The 18214-nt window shown below is 35.7% G+C and overlaps 1 protein-coding gene across 1 annotated transcript; it reads left to right on the plus strand.

Moving 5' to 3' along the window:
* The first annotated feature begins 375 nt into the window (after positions 1-375).
* On the plus strand, positions 376-6132 carry LOC140142393 (uncharacterized). Its single transcript, XM_072164363.1, has 5 exons — positions 376-621; positions 1012-1137; positions 1562-1684; positions 1946-2074; positions 6037-6132. The coding sequence occupies exons 1-5, from the start codon at positions 433-435 to the stop codon at positions 6130-6132; spliced, it is 663 nt and encodes a 220-aa protein (XP_072020464.1). The 5' UTR covers positions 376-432.
* The last annotated feature ends 12082 nt before the right edge of the window (positions 6133-18214 follow it).

Genomic DNA, 18214 nt, shown 5'->3' on the forward strand with positions numbered 1-18214 from the left:
AAAGGCCCATTCAGTGATTTGCACATCCGGACGATCATTTTAAGACAAAATAAGACATTTTACACAAATCTGTAATTTAGATACTGACAGTATCTAAATTAGCTTCATACATTTGAATGGGGCTTCAATTTCATCAGTACTGCTGTTTTCTTTGTTTTTTGCAAAATTTGTCATTTCAAAAATAACAATTTAAATGGCTTATCCTTCACTTATAAGCAATTTATAAACAATTTTTTCACACTTGTGCTGGGATCACTGAATGGGTCTTTAAAGAGCCTGATTTCTGAACTAATTAACAAAATTTGTAGCATACATATTGTTCTCACCATAGGTTACAGGTGCACACTTTATGGTTTAATTTCTTTTCAGACATAAATGAGTGTGTCTTCCCTGGATTACTGAGTAACTGCAGTTCTCATGCAATCTGTGTGAATGAACCAGGCACCTATTATTGTCAATGTAAAAGTGGTTACACGGGGGATGGACTCACATGTGTGGACTGGGATGAATGTCTTCATGAAGATCATAGCTGCCATCAACATGCTGTGTGCTATAATTATGATGGAGGATATGCATGTGTCTGTAAACAGGGTTACCATGGAAATGGAGAACACTGCTCAGGTAAGGATAGCTGAAGTACTTGAATTGAGAATAGCTATGTTGATTGATTGATTGGTTGATTGATTGTTTTGATGACTTGATTGCTTGTTTGAAAAATATGATTGATTGTTGATGATTTGATTGCTTGTTTGAAAAATATTATTGATTGCTTGATTGATTGCTTGCTTGATTGATTGCTTGCTTGCTTGATTGCTTGCTTGCTTGCTTGCTAGATTGATTGATGTATTCATTCGATCATACATGTATTCAATCAATCATTCAATCAACATGTCAATCTAGCATTCAAGCATCCATTCATTCAATCAATCAATCAATCATTTGTTGCTATATATATCGAGTGATTCATTGTGTAATTGATTGATTGATTCATTCATTTATTGATATTTTCAGACTTTGATGAATGTGCCAGTACTCACCATTATTGCCATGAATATGCCAAGTGTACCAACACAGCTGGAAGTTACATATGTCAGTGTTTGGAAGGCTATGATGGCGATGGTGTCATCCAATGCAAAGGTAAATTGCTGGGAAACAGGGTCAGGATACTTTCATTATTAAATACTGAAAAACACATTAGTATAACAAAGGACAGGTATTTTTTTTTACTTTCTGTGTGTTATGCTTTTTATGTACAAGTGGCATATTATAGAGGCATGGATTTCATGCAATGGCCATAAAGCAGATGGTGCAATGTTATTATTGTCATTCATTACCAGCATTTTACACATTTGTTTCAAGAAAATAACACAATTTTTTGTTTAAATGACCACAGAAAATGTATCTTCCATTCACTGTTTTAATTTGATTTGACCAAATGCTTTAATTCTTAAATAAAAGGAAAAAAAACATATGAAATGATTTTGAAGAAATGATTTTGACAACTCAAAATCAACTTTTATTGAGATATAATTTAACACAATGTTCATTTTATTTGTCTCAGCTGATGATACTTGTTTATCTCATGGTGGTTGTCATGGTGATGCAAGTTGTGTTCGCCAAGTTGGTGGAAATTACCTGTGCCAATGCAATACAGGATATCAAGGAGATGGATTCAATTGTACAAGTAAGTTTTTAAATATGATTTTTGAATGCTTCTTTAAAAAAAGTTTATACCTTTTATATAACCCGACATTTAATGAAACATTTTTTGTAAAACGTTTAGTGTTTGCTGGGGGTGCTATTATATTTTGTTCCTCTTGGAATGTGTTTGTATATAATGTTCAAAAATATGAAATATGGAAGAAGAATGGGTTATCCACATCTAGATAAATTGAACATTGAAGATTCATAGACATCATTTATTTTCTAATTTTTCTGTTATCAGATGTCAATGAGTGTGCAGACCCCTTCACTAATAAGTGCCACAATGATGCTGTATGTATTGATGGAGGAGGGTCTTACAAATGTGAATGCAAAGTTGGATTTACTGGTGATGGATGGGTCCATTGTCAAGGTATGTGGGTAGGGGTGTGTAGGATGAGTGTATGCTTTTTATATTGTATGTTTATATGCCAATGCTTATTGTAATGCTGGTGATGATTTAGAGATTCAATCATGTTTCACCGTTATTCATCACCATTTAACGACGATGTGTCTACGTCATCTGCATGGTTAAAGCTGCCCAAGCGAAGTAAACTATACACAGTCGCAACGGATGCATGTTTTTAAACGGTGATGAACAATGATGAAACATGATTGAATCCCTAACAAGAATAAGCTAAAGATCTTCTAATTCACATGATTATTTCACAAGGAATGTCAGATAGTCACTGCCACTTAACCTTACAAGAAGATCAGTGATTTCTCTGGTGATATCAGCAATAAAACTACAGAATAAAATGGCAATGTCTAGCCGCTCAACCCAACTTTAAACACACAAGTTCCAGGCATGACAAATTCATCATTAGCAACATTTAGCTCCTGTTCAAAGATATAGGAAGAGTTGTTGAAATATGAATTGATGCCAGATAAGTATGACCATACAGATGTGAATGCAAAGATTAAGATGGGTCTACTGGTGTTGGATGGGTTAGATTTCAAGCTATGTGGGTGGGTGTTGGGAGGGGAATATGTACTTTCGAATGTTGTGTGGATATAATGGGTGTGTGTTTGTGTAGAGGGGGGTGCATGTTTATGTGCAATCCAGGGCACACACAAGACTTTTCACTATTAAGTTATAATAATAAAAGATAGGATTTTTGTCTTTTGCCTATCCAATATCATGTCATAATGGATGGTCTGGCCAATATTTTTATCGTTGTGCGCCGGCATCCACCACTCAAAATATTGGAGATATTGGATAGGCAAAAGACAAAGTCCTATCTTTTATTCTCTAAGTGGTATGAAACCAAGTTGAAATGTTCTTGTATATGTGAATATAAAGATAGGTTCAGCCTCCCTTGTCAGTGGTTATCGACAACACACTGTACAAATTCAATTCCCCTGTACTATAACTTGTGCATGGGTTATCTTACTGCCATCGTTTATACTGTATCCTATGAGCAGCATCATGCTACCTTGTCTTCTCCCTTTGTGGGAAAAGCAAACCAAAAAAACTGGTGGTCAAATACAAATGTGTGCATCTACTGACATTGTATGTAACCAGTGACCATTAATGGATGCTATCAAATCAGAATTTGTTCATACCTTTCCAGATTAAAACATAACTTCATTATCTTGTAGAGGGATAACAATGAAATATGTTACACATGTAAATGATCAATTGTAATCAGTGAAAAACATCTTGATGCCCCACCCACCCCTCTTGAGATGCTGGCCACCGTAACATTTTCATCATTTTTTGTTAGACCTTTTTTGACAACTTTTGACTATTTTCATCGAATTCCCTCCTGAAAGTCACTTTTCTCCTCACTGTGTAAACTTAAGCATAATCACATGGGAAGGTTGAGATGGAGGTAAAGGGGATGGAGGGAGGTTGGTGTACATTATAAGAGGCAGACAAATATAGTCTTTATTTCAATTTTAATTGTTCCAAGATAAATATAAGATTATTCGACATAAGAAACAAAATTATGTACATTAAATATTTAATACCATAATAAATTAATCTTTATTTTACACAAAGTGATTATTACTTGTTGCCATACAGACTCTGATTACAGAAATAATTATTCCAATTAGCTTATACAAAGTGATACAGATAATTTGTTTGTTAGATCATATTAATTACCAACTTTACAAAAGAATATGTACATACATTAATGATATATTCTGTGATCATCAGGTGATTGAACACACATCAAAGACCTTTCTAAATCTACTCTGTAACCATTAAAACATAAGCAACTAATGCAAAAACCCACAAATAATTGCTGTGTAGGTTGGTACCTGCTCATTTTAGGTAGCATAAACCTAATTCACTTCACATGAATATATATCACGATAAATATATAATACTGGTAGTCTGTGCCTCTTCTTCTTCTTCTTCCGGTACTGTGCAAAACCTCAAAAGAGTATCGACGCACATTGGACTCTGTCTGTGAGTCTATCCGTCTGCCTATTTTCTCAGAGACTGGGGTTCGCACGTTCCTGAAACTTGGTGGGTGGGTGCAGCTTGACCTCATACAGAACTAGTTTGTATTGGTTAGTGGGTCAAGGTCACCTAGGGGTCATCTGAGGTTAAATTAGCAAAAACTGTCATAGGGGCATGAAACTTGGTGGGTACAGTAAACATTTAGAACCAAAATTTTTCCAAAAAGGTCATTTTGGGGTCATTGGGGTCACCCAGGGGTCATCTGAGGTCAAATAACTTAAAACTGTCATATGGGCATGAAACTTGGTGGGTACAGTCAACATTTAAAGTCAATTTTTTGGAAGGTCATTTTGAGGTCATCTGGGGTCACCCATTGGTCATCTGAAGTCAAATAACTTAAAACTGTTGTATGGGCATGAAACCTGGTGGGTGCAGTCAACACTGAGAGTCACCTCTTTGGAAGGTCATTTTGGGGTCACCCAGTGGTCATCTGAGGTCAAATTACTAAAAACTGTAGTATGGCCATGAAACTTGGTGGGTACAGTCAACATTTAGAGCCTCATTTTTGGAAGGTCATTTCGGGATCATCTGGGGTCGCCAGGGGTCATCTGAGGTCAATTTAGTAAAAACTGTTGAATGGACATGAAACTTGGTGGGTACATTCACTATTTCGAGCCAAATTTTGGGAAGGTCATTTAGGGATCACCAGGGGTCATATGAGGTCAAATAAGTAAAATTGTCGGATGGGCATGAATCTTGGTGGGTACAGTCACCATCAGCCAGGTAATCGCACCCAGCCAAGAACCGCCAAATACGGGTAACCGCCTAATATCTATTAATAAGCATCATATTATCAGAGAAAAAAATAACTTTTTAAATTTGTACACCCTTTTTCAACTTTTTACATAACCAACAGATTATTGTTGTTTTACGCACCAATAATTTGGGACAGCTAGGATTGTTCAATTTCCATGATCTTTTTAAAGAGTATATTTTAACATGATTGTTCTTCTCTCAGATGAAGTCAAAGCAATTACGAAAGAAACAATATGACTGGTCTAATTGAAAATTTGATATATGATAACACTGATTAAAGTAATATAACCGTTTCTGTTTCAAATGTGATATCATGGGCACAATATGGTGTCATAGACTTAGGGATTCAACTAAGTTTCACTGTTATTCATCACCTATTAACAATGATGTGTCCGAGTCATCTGCATGGTTTAGCTGCCCAAGCGAGGTAAACCACCCAGACAACCTGGACGGGAAAACAACGAAAACAAGCTAATTAAGATGGTGTAATTCACAGGATTATTTCACAAGGAATGTCTACCTTAGCCATTGCCAACTTTAGTCATTGCCAATCAGCATTACAAGAGGATCGTTGCTTTTTCTTTTGATAGCATTAAAAGAACTACAGAATATTGATTTATTGATGCATGTTAAAAGAAAGATAGTGTTTCACTATTGAAAACATATCATTATCAGTTTATCATACTCAATTTCTTACATATCAGACGGTCGGGTACTTTTGAAAATCAATCTGCCCGACAGCAAAGTCACCCACCCCTGGTGTGCAGGCAAGTGTTAAAGACATCTCTGATGGTGGATGATGATGGAAGATATGATGGAAGATGAGGATGACGGTAATGGTGGTGATGGTGGGGGTATTGTCAGTGGCAGAAGTGATGGCAGTATTGCCAATGCCTATGAAATGATGATGATGGTTATATGATGATGGGGATGATGATGAATGATGTCGTTATAAATCACAAAATTCTATATGGGTACTATAAGAGATATGAGATGGTGATGATGGGGGTTGTGTCTGTGGTAGAGCTGATGGCAGTATGATATGCCAATGCCTATGAAATGATGATGATGGTCATATGACGATGGTGATGATGATATTCTGGCAGAAGATGATGGTAACAGTGATGGTGATGATGGAAGAAGATGATGGTAATGGTGGTGATTGTGATAGTGGTGGTTCTGGCAGCAGCATGATGATGTGATGATGGTGGCGATGGTGATATGATGGATGACAATGATAATGTGATTGATGATGTTGATGGTAATTGAATGTTGTAGTGATGATGATGGTGGTGGTGGTGGTGGTGATGATAGTGGTGATGAAAGCGATATAATAATGATATGATATAATAATGATATGATAGCATGACAATAATGATATGTTGATGATGATAATGATACCAATGGCGCTAATGATGATGATGGTGATGGTGATATTATGGGTGAGGATGATGGTATGATGATTATAAAGATATAGTTTGCAACATTTGTTGATCTTGTATTATTGGCGCTGATTACTGAATCTAGAATATTTACCTATCACTTCGGGCTCAAGGTTCAGACCTGTCAATATCATCAATTCAAACATCAGTATAGGGGCCAGTCCATAAAATTTCCACGTTGGACAGATGTTTCAAATGGACAAATCAAATATCAAAATATTTAGTAGAGGCTTCCCAAGATGCATATGTCAATTTTCAAAAAATTTCCCATGTAACAATTACTTTGTTTGGTCAAAACTGAACAAAAATCACCAAAAAAATGGCATTTTTGGCCAAAATTAAATGTATTGAATTCGGCGATGATTTTGTTTACACATGTGACCATCCAGCACAACTGAGCCCTGAAGTCACCAATCATCATTTTGAGATATTCAACCAAAATATTCTGCTTGAAATTAGCTTTAAAATGATGTATATCATGTCTATAGTACTTGACATTTAAGTAGTGAAAAATCAATAAAACAGTTAATAAATCCTTTGTTTCCTATTGTTTAATGGAGCATATCTCAATAGTGGCACTGGAGACATCAGGGCTCAGTTGTGGTCACATATTTCAAATATACTTGTGACATGTGTTCGGCACACCAAATATGAAGTTTCTACTCCATGATTTAGTTTTCAAGAAATAGGCAGTTTAAATGTGTCATTTTAGGTAAAAAATAACAAAAATCCTTAAATAGAGTGACGATAGAACAGAACGCACGGGTTACAGATTTGGCAACATGGCAGAAAAGATTCTACAGACTCTTTTGAACATTTTGATATATGATTTGTCCATTTGAAACATCTGTCTTACGAAACCGTTAAATAGAGTCCTTTTGGCTGCATGGCCCCTATACTGCATGGTTTTTCTTTATTTAGTAATAAAATGGAATACTTTGTGATCCCTCAGTGGAATATGTTTAGCAGTTTCTTAAATTGTTTAACTTGTGTGAAATGAATGAAGCCAAAGTATATAGGAACGGATTAATAGATGAATTGACAGGTATTACAAATAGTGATATCCATGCATAAGTGATTGGGAAGAATACCATCACCCTAGAATAGACAAATATTGACATTGTACCTACTAACACCCAACAACAAAAATCTGTAAAAACAATGACAAATATTTTTCCTGCCCTCCTGATTTCTTCATCTAAAGCGGCAGTGCGGCCAGAGTTCTTAGCAGTTTTCCTGGCGGAGAGGAAAATAGCCAGATAGCAATAACCTACAACAATAAAGCAGGCCAGATTTAGGCCTGTATACAGTGCAAATGTGAAGTACAAATTCCCAGACAAATTCCCAATAGTTCCCAATCCACCAGTAGTTCCGTATAAGCTCTTGTTACCTCCTACTTCAGGCAGTCTGTTACCAGCTCGTACAGGAAATTCAGGGAATGTAATATTTGATGGGAAACAACACGATCCAATTCTAATAACGGGTACTGCTACACAAATTTCTGATAATGCATAGATATTGGAATCATCTAATTTTGATAATGCAAAAGATGTGATACTTATGCTTATTGCAATGAGCCACAGTATAGCAACAATAATACGGGCAAGTTTAGTACTCAGTCGATACTTGAATATGTACTTCACCCCTAAGAACCTGTCAATTGTGATCAGTGTTATGAAGAAAACTGATGCCTCACTGGATAACACAGATAACGCACCAGCAATTCTACACCATGTACCAGTTCTCCAAGATTCAGAAAATGATGGAAAATAATGTGTGTAATATGTATCTGCTGAAATTACAATGATTAGATATAAACCCATACAGAAATCAGATATTGACAGGTTTGTGATGAGGAATATTTGTACTTTGGTACTCTGTTTATGCTTATATCTAATGAAAAGAACGAACATATTACCAAGTATAGTGAGAGCACCTAGAAGCCATATAGCTACACGGAGGCCATAATATGGCAACATACGCTTGCATGTGAAATAAGCAGATTGAGGTTTGTCACTAATGCAATTAGCAACTGTAAAACAACAGGTAGAAAGGTCACTTACAATTACAACTGCTGCTCTATCCAATGCTACAAAAGCATCAGGTTCAATCCACTGAAATGGATTATTCTGCAAGAAAAGCCATTCCAAATTAGGACAGTGATGCAACAGATCTGAGGGAATGCTGATGAAGTTATTTGTTGACAGATCAAGGTATCGCAGCTGCTTCAGGTTGTGAAAAACATTTTTGGGAAGGAATTCTAACCAGTTGTCATTAACTCGAAGTACCAAAAGTACAGTTTGATTTTGAAATGTGTTGGAGTGTATCATATGAAGTCTGTTGTATGACAAATATAGATACTGAAGCATTGGCAAGTTACTGAGTGCACTAGGCACTATCTCATATATATGATTATGTGAAAGGTCTAATTCCACCAAGTTTGGCAATCCACTGAACAGGCCATCAGGTGTTAACTTGGTGAGAGCATTATCTTTCAAGGATAGATACTGCAGCGTCTTTAATCCATCAAAATCTCCAGGTTGAAGATTTTGGAGGCCAATATTGGTCAGAAGTAAAACTTCCAATGTGTTGTTAAATATCAGAAATGCGCCCTGTTTGATATGGTGCAATATGCTATCATCCCATCTCAGGTAGGCCACATCATCTGTAGATGGATATGGGATATTGGTCTGAAATTGATTTCCATCAGTACAATTACTGAATACCTTATCATTGCCTATGATGCAAGTACATCCTTGGGAACACTGCACATTACATCGTATACCTGTACTATTGGTCCAGTACCATTCAAGGATATCCTCCTGAATATCCTCCTGTTTACATGTTATGTTTCTGATGGGTTCTTGATGATCATCTTCAACAATTTTGGTACTAACAACTGTGAGAAATATCAACACTATCAATGATAACATTGCACGATTGTATTGCCAAGCCATAGTGGTAGGATCAACAGTCTTAAAGTGGAAATCCAGGAAATCACAGTGTTGAATATGTGTAGTCTTCTCAACAGTTATCACTTGTAAAAAGAACAATGTTCCTTACAATAATATATGATTGAATGTAACACACGGGTGTGTCAGTCAGTGCATATAATGTAGCAAGTAGGATGTCCTGTCTAGCTTTGAACGTGAAACCTCTCACGATAACTTAACTCTGTTCTAATCATCTATCATTGATGAAACATGGAGTCACTGTTTGCAACAAGTGTTCCGCTCTTGAGTATATGCGATAATGCACTTTTGATATTTGAATTGAGACAAGCATTTGAGAACTGCAACCTGTTCAGTGTTATATGATGTATCCTACTGGATAGTGTAAGTCAGTATCATTATATTTTATAACAAAAACCACCAATCTGGTGTAGCTTTCCTTAATTTGAGTGATACAGTCGAGAAATTGATCCTTGTGTTTTTGCTAATTGGACTATTATGTTACATATAAAATGTTTTTCACAGCTGATATTGTATACAATTTCATCCACTGGATCTGCTATGTTTTTGCTTAATATTACATGTCAATTCACACAAGCTTCTTTTCAATATTATTATTATTCTCCCTGGTCCACATCTTTTCTGATCAACTCATTAAAGGAGCATTTTGTGATCCTAGTATCCTATTTTTATGATATATTTCAGTAAAAATCCACCAAAAAATTCTGATTTTTTGTGTTTGCGAGTAATGCATGATTATGTGTATCACATTGGCTTTATAGGCTACAGAACATGAATACTGTACTGACGCAAGTATAATCCCATCTTCGTGTAATGTCCCAGCCCCAATTTTTGAAAATTCCAGAAATTGTTAAAAGAAAACCCCAAATTTAATCAGAGTATTGTCCCACCTCAATTTTCGTAATTTTTCACCTAAAAATGAGCTGGGAATATACTTGAGTCAGTACAGTACCAATTTGATGATATTTTTGCTAAGCAAATGAATCTGCAAGAAACGTTTTTTACACACAAACATTATGTAGCCAGAGATTACTTACAGGGGATGAGGCTGTGGATCATGAAATGCCCCTTTAAAATAATGTTTGTCTTTAACGACACTCATCTGGTGTGGTAATGGTGAACTATATCAACTTTAATTTGTCAAAACCAAGCCAAAGTGATACATGTTTTAAAGAACTTTCTTGTGTTTTTTTGTAATTTTTGGCCCCAGACATATGTGGGGCTTATGTTATCATCCTTATAGTTACCTGGTTGTTTGTTTCTTTGTTTGGCTGACTGGCCGGTGGAAGTAAATTCATTAATCCACTGTGTAGCCCCAACGCAATAACCGTTCAACTTCAAACTTGGTATGGTGATAGATTATGGTAGCCTGGTGTGCTGTATCGTTTTGTGGCATGTTATCTGCATATTTATGAATATTAATGAGCTTATTTTGCCTACATTTTCATAAATCCTCTCTGCAGCTGAAATGCAAAAACAGACCAACTTCCAAGTTGCTTTGGTGATTGGATATGGTTGTCTGATGTGCTGTATAGATTTGTGTTACATTATTTGCATATTTATGAATATTATTGAGCTGATTTGCATATTTTGCCTACATTTTCATAAATTCTCTCTGCAGCATAAACACAATAACAAATCAACTTTGAACTTGGTATTGTGGTAGTATAATGGTGGCCTGATGTGCTGTATAGTTTTGTGTCATGTTATTTGCATATTTATAAATATTAATTACCTTATTTGCATATTGCATATTTATATTTACGACAGCGTTCAAGCTTTGACTTGTGTTTGGCGGACAGAATGGTGGAAACTTAAAGTGAAAGATATCCTACTTAAAGGAACATTTTCTAGGGTGAAATTTTGTGTAGAAACTGAATCTGACATAAAAAAAGCATAATTATCAACTTGAAAATTTTCCCCATAGCACTGTACAGGCATATTTCTGCCCGAAGTCCCCAAATTGGAGCAAAAATTGGAGCAAAAAAATAAGTCCTTCAAAATGGGGATACTCAGGGCTAAACAAAAAAACATGTTGATCTAGATGGAGTCATTGGTAAGGGCAACATGTCTTTTGTTTAGCCTCAAACCTCCCAATTTTGAAGGACTTATTTTTTTTGCAAAATCTGTGACTTTTTTCATGCCCTCAAAATCCTTAGGGGTGGGGGTAGCATTTTGCAAGTTATTTTATTTTCTGTAGATCTAGCTTACTTGTTTGTTATATCACCATTTAGCTAATGAAATACTGAGCAAATAAACACTTAGAAGCATCCCTATAGCTCATACCATTTTGGAGATATGGCGTTTTCAAATTGAAAATGATGCAAATATTGTATATTTTTCTAAATCAATTGTCACCCGAACCCTCAAGTTTCTACCCCTGCTACAAAAATAAAGAAATATATGGATCCCATTCAATGCTTTAAATATCACAATTGTACCCTTGTTACACAATTAGAATAGAAAATTAGGCACTATTTGATAGTTTTCATGTTCATATACTCACAGGAAATCTGCAAGTCAAAATTTTGTCACCCCAAAATGGCCATTTTCGCCAAAATCGGACCAAAAATGATTTTTTTCTCAAAATCTATAAAAGATAGGGAGTTTTAAATGCCAAAATCTGAAACTAGATGACATTTTACCCTTGGAAACATATAAACATTCAAGAATTTTGGTTCTTTTCACCCCTAAATACTTTTTTCACACGCGTGTCCGCCAAACGTAAGTCAAATCTTGAACGCTGTCTTACAAACCTTTGTTATTTACACACCTTTTTGTGGGGATCACCTAAGCTTTTCACCTTAATTACAAAACACATAGTTCTAGTTAATGCTACTTTTTAAGTTTTTTAGATATTTCTTAATATTTGTTGATAAAGTTGTGTGCCAGTGTTGGGGTGGGGGTGTGTGTGTGTTGGATGTTGGTGGGTGTGTGTATGTTGGATGTTGGGGGGTCTGTGTGTTGGATGTTGGTGTGTGGGTTGGATGTTGGGGGTCTGTGTGTTGGATGTTGGGGTGTGTGGGTTGGATGTTTTGGGGGGAGGGGTATGTGGGGGTGTTCACAGCTGTGTGTGTGCATGTTGGAGCATGTGTGGGTGGTCTCTTTGGAAATGCACTAAATAAATCTTTGTAATAATAAAATTAATTTTTAATTACTGACCACTGACTTTTTCAAAGTCTGGATCGTTGTGATAATCCTACAGCTGACTGGATGGAAGTTATGTCACTGCTGGTAGTGATGTGTTACACTTACATTTAGTCACAGTCTTTTTGCATAAAGAATATATATTCCTATTTATTGTTAGTTTTCACTGATCATATTGTCCCTTTTTAATTTTGAGCCAAACAAATGAGGTAAAACAAAGAAAATTTGCTACAAGCGTGAATTAGCTTGCTGATCGTATTATTATCATGGCATAGCTTTACGCACCTGGGTCATTCAAAGAAGCTGTAAGAGGAATAGCAAAACAGTTTATACGCCAAGATGTAGGACGAATAGTCATATGCACACAGTTGATACATCAATGATTCAATAATACACAGTAAAATATAAGGTTTCATAATAAATCTGGATATCTCCGGTTTTATTCAGAGTTCACCAATCAAGTGATGGCTAAACACTCGATCGGTGAACTCTGAATAAAACTGGAGATATCCGGATTTATTATGAAACCTTAACTTTACCTTACCTTTACATTGGGTATACACAACCTTAAAAACCAGTCTTATATCATGTATATGCTAAATGGGATTTTTCCCCACCTGAAAGACTTACTTTGTTGAAAGTCAAAATATGTATCTTCTATGAAATTCAAATCAATTCATAATGAACATCTATTATTTTGTCATTGCACTGTAACTTGACTATAGGACTGGTTTTGAAACTGGGTGCATTTTTACATAGCGTCATCTCAAACTCAATATTCCTGACACCCAACTCATTTTGCTTGATCATATCACATATTTGCCACAATAATTGTCATTATAAGAGGGATGATGCGGGACCCACAAAATTATCCACCTAGTAAAAGTGATGCACACACATCATTTGCTTTACAAAAAAAAGGAACTTATTTTTTTTTTGGTTTTTTGAATAATATTTTGATTTTTCATATTGCCTTTCCAGATATTGATGAGTGTGTAGAGAGTAAGATATCACAATGTAGTAGCTCAGAAATTTGCCTCAATACTGCGGGTAGCTATGAATGCATTTGTAAGCCGGGATATCAACTTAGTCTGCAGGGCATTTGTCAAGGTGAGTAGTAGTAACTTGAGTATATATTCTACTGTTTTATATGAGTACCTTTTAATAGGTGAGCTTTTACTATCTTTGCAATTTGTCAGCAAGACGATGCTTATTTCCCAATGAACAAATATTGAATTTAACATGATTATCATTGATTTATGCCAAACCAACACCCTAAATTTCATTAAAACTCAGATTTTTGCAATGTTTGGGACAAGCATAGAATGTGATAATGAAGCGAATAAATAGCAAACATGATAAAAACTCCCTTTAAAGGGAAAGCCAGCTTCAATGCAGAAGATGCCTTGTAATTAGTTTGGGTGGTGGCATTTTAGGATCACTCTTTTTATGATCCATCATGTTTCATGACAGTCCACCAAACCATCAATGATGAGAACATGCACACAGAAACAGCAAACCAAACAACTCCTATAACTTCCTGTCAATTAATTACTCCAAATTGTTCTGTCTTTTTGTCTTTTCTGCCTTTTAGGCTACCCTTAGCTCATTATTAATATAAAGAAATGCAGTTTTTAGTTAATTGGCTAAAAACTGCCATCATACTTGCCTTATACATGCACATTAATTTTATATTAATTCGCAATTTATACTTAATATAGCACATTATAAAATGTATAAAGACTGATATTGTTCAATTATAATAGGCCTACATGTATATAAATTATACCCATATCAAAAATAGGCCCTGAAATTGCATCAATTTTTCCCGTTGAAAAGACAAAACTGATGTTTAAGATATAAATTATTTCATAAATGACATTTTGAGTCATTTTTATCCATAAAACGATACAGATTATAGGATATTTTTACTTTGACTTTTACGTCCATAAAGGTTTTAATCATGTTATCAATACACTCACATCTCATGCTGTGCTGATCTCCAGGAGGTCTGCGAATGTAAATCTAAGAACGCCTGATAACAAGGATTCTATAATTTTCTTTCGTTGATATGCTGTGGAAACTATTATAGGCCTGGCATGAACTTTTAATGTCATATTTCCTTCAAACCATAACTTTTGAAATTCTCACTGTTTTCATTCGTTGAAACGGCAAAACATACTTTCTTTTTCTTACTAATCGAATAACAGGTCTATTATATATTTTCACCATAAAAAGTTCCGCAAAGTTATTCAAACCAATGCTAGTACCCCGTAATCTCTTTAGCAAACAAAGACGATCTCCGAATTAGATCATAGCCAGCTAACGCTGGCGAAAAGCAATCTAACAAAGACAAAATCTGATATCAAAAGAAAAGAAGGCTAAAAGTATTTGTATCATGATAATGAGCTGGCAAATTTGAATACTATGGTTAGCATATGTGTACAAGCTATCAATGCTGTGGATGGCTTTTTACAGTGTGCAGGGGTGTGAGAGTTCCTCTTTTAAGCTGATTTCCTTGTTTTTTGTTGCCAAAATTTATGCCTTTTTCTTTTATTATCAGCCCATATTTTTGCATTTTGACCCCAATTTTGCACTGTTTTCAGCATTTTTCCTTGTTTTTGGTTTGTGGCCTCTCACACCCCTGAGTGTGAATTCATCGCAATGAGATATGATGATCAAATTGGTCTATGTATAGTTGTTGATCATTAGGTGGTGCAGTTAGGTCTAAATAGGAAAAATAATATTGCCCTTGAAGCTCCAAAGTCTGGATCTGTCGGATAGTATTTAAAAAAAATTGCCACATACAATATTAAAAGCTCACCACATGATATGATATCTCATGGCAAACTCACACCACCAACAAAGAACTATATGGGAATCTGCTACCAACCTCTGAGAGGCTCAGGACTAGAAGGTTAAAGTTTGCAGGGCACTGTGCAAGAAGCGAAGAAGCAGCCTCAATTGTTCTTATGTGGCAGCCCAAACAGGGAAAGCAAACAAGAGGTTCACCCAAGAAGGATTATATCAAGATGTTGGCAGATGATACAGGTTTAACAGGCCCAGACATCAAAAAATGTATGCTTGACAGAGCAGTTTGGAGAGCCATTATGGGAGTCCGACTACAAGAGTCAACATAAGCAAAGTACGCAACATGTTATGATGGTACAGAATGATTTATAAGCTTTGCCAGGCTTGTTTGTTGATATACAAACAGGCGAAACATATTGCGAATTTTATACCAGTATCCCATGAAAATTCAAATATGAAAACAAAATGAATGTGACCCTATTTTTTCAGATTTTAGCGTCGGTTATAAAGGGCAATAAAAATTGTTTTTAGGCCTTAGACCAAATACTTTGTCCTAAAAATCTCTGATAATCCATGTAACTATTATAAAGGGAGATATTTATTGATATATTGATTTGCTTTTTTCTTTCATCATTGTGTAGTAGCTGTAGTAGTAGTGTAAGATTAAATATTGCAGTCATTTCTGTGATTGCTGTTGTAGAGAGTAGTTCAGTTGTAGTATTAACACACTGAAGATGATATTTTATCGAAAGCTTTGTGGATAACTCTATAAACCTGTGGCCTGTTAATTTTGTTGGAGCTTTTATTATAAAGGGAGATATTATATGATTGGTTTCAGATATCAATGAATGTGCAAGTCTTAATACTAGTTGCCATGAGCTAGCAGAATGTGTGAATACAGAAGGATCTTATCAATGTGTATGTGGAGCAGGGACTTTTGGCAACGGCCTGAATTGCTATGGTAAGTGGGGCTGTTTGACAATAGGTTAGAGATAATAGACTGAATCTTTTGTCCTCTACTAACTATATATGTCATTGTAGTATGCATGTTTGTGAGGATTGGAAGCAAATATCATTCTAAAAGTGACAGATATGAGAAAATATATGTGTGAGACTTTTGCTGGGAGTCATAGTGCAACTTCCAACAAGCTGGTGTATTTCCACATCACTGTGACAGGATCACATCATAGACCTCCAAAACATGTTTTTCAAGATCTATGGATAACTGCATTATCCAGTTCTCCAGATTTAAAGTCTATCACAAAAATAACGTGAAAGTTTCTCAGTCGTCAAGAATGACACTGAATGCCTAACTGACGAGGGCATTGGTCTATGGTGAGGGACCATTGATCCATTTTGTTTTGAGATTAAGTTTCTCTTTTTTTTTTGTTAGTTCAATGAGGTCAAACCTGAGAAAGATTCAAATCAAGGTAACAGAGATGGTTAATGTGCTAATTCCATTTGAAATTCATACTCCCCCCTGGAATATATTTCATAAATCTTCCAAAGCGGGAGTGTAGATTTCCATTGGAATTTAAGGGCATGCAGCAGTATATGTGCTGCCTCGCAATTAGAGGATTGCCAGTTCTGGCCCGGTGGTGCCAACGTGGTGTGCGCTTGCGCAAGGCACTTTACCTCTCTTTACCAGGGTGAAATGGGGAGCTGTTGTGAATATTGTCCATTGAGCACCACGTAAAGGTATGAGCATGCCTTGGGCATTGTATGGCAGCTGACTTATTCTAACAACAGCAGAATAAATGTGAAGTGCTTTGATACATGTGAAAGGCGCTGTATAAATGTCTTAAACTTCTCTTCAATTTCTTATTTTCAGATATAAATGAATGTCAGGACCCTGATGTGAAAGTTAATTGTGGTCTTAATTCTAGATGTGTTAACACCAAGGGCAGCTATATATGCAGATGTCTACCTGGATATCATGATAGTGGGAATGGCTGTGAAGGTGTGTATCAATATCTGTGCATGTAGCAAAATATATAGAAACAAAAATATATTCCAAATAGAGGTGAAACCATCTAAAAATGGTAAAGTGCTCAACCATAAAGGAGCTTATAAAAACATAAAATTTGGACTTGTACTACTACATGTCTTGACAGATCTGTTTCGTTAAGGCCGTTAGGCCCTCACTCTTCAGAAGACTTGAAACAAAAATAATAATTTATTTTGCATCTCATCATGTATGTCTGTAGATGTAAGACAACTTTGATTGTAATTTTCAACTAAACAATATACTTTCTTTAAGAATGGACTAATCCCAAATTGTGACACGATCAAGGAAAATGAGTCGGATGTCGCTAATATTGATTTTGAGATATTGGCAAAGAAAGTGTTGATATTGTTTTCAGCGATTGATAAATTGACGTAACTTCACGACGAAAAGTCATATCAACATGGGGTTTTCAGTTTCTGAAAGCTCTAAATGTCCTCTTTAGACACCTGTGTAAAACTCATTTTCGACCAGCGCCGACATGTGACTCATTCCCCTTGATCATGTCACAATTATGACATGGTATGAACTAATTTAATCATCACACACACTCTGATTGATTGAGTTCTACCTCTATACACTGCAGTCTGATGTTACGTTTCTGTAATAAATGTATATTTATATATTCTTTGTGACATCAAACCAATTTGTTTATTATGGGTTTGAGCTGTGATGAATATATACAATCAGAAATAGGCTATTCCAGTTGAAATCCATACACCCCTTAAGGAATCTCCCACACAGTGGATGTTGACTTCAAATGGAGTCACCCATTCAGGTAACCCCAATTGAAATTCACAATTAAAATTCACACTCCCTGTATAGAAGATTAAGGTCATGTCTTCCATAAATAAGGGCTAGATGGATTTCAACTGAAATAGCCCAATGTTAGTGAAAAATCCATTCC

Source organism: Amphiura filiformis, chromosome 20 (genome assembly GCF_039555335.1).
Source record: "Amphiura filiformis chromosome 20, Afil_fr2py, whole genome shotgun sequence".
In the NCBI taxonomy this organism is placed as follows: domain Eukaryota; kingdom Metazoa; phylum Echinodermata; class Ophiuroidea; order Amphilepidida; family Amphiuridae; genus Amphiura; species Amphiura filiformis.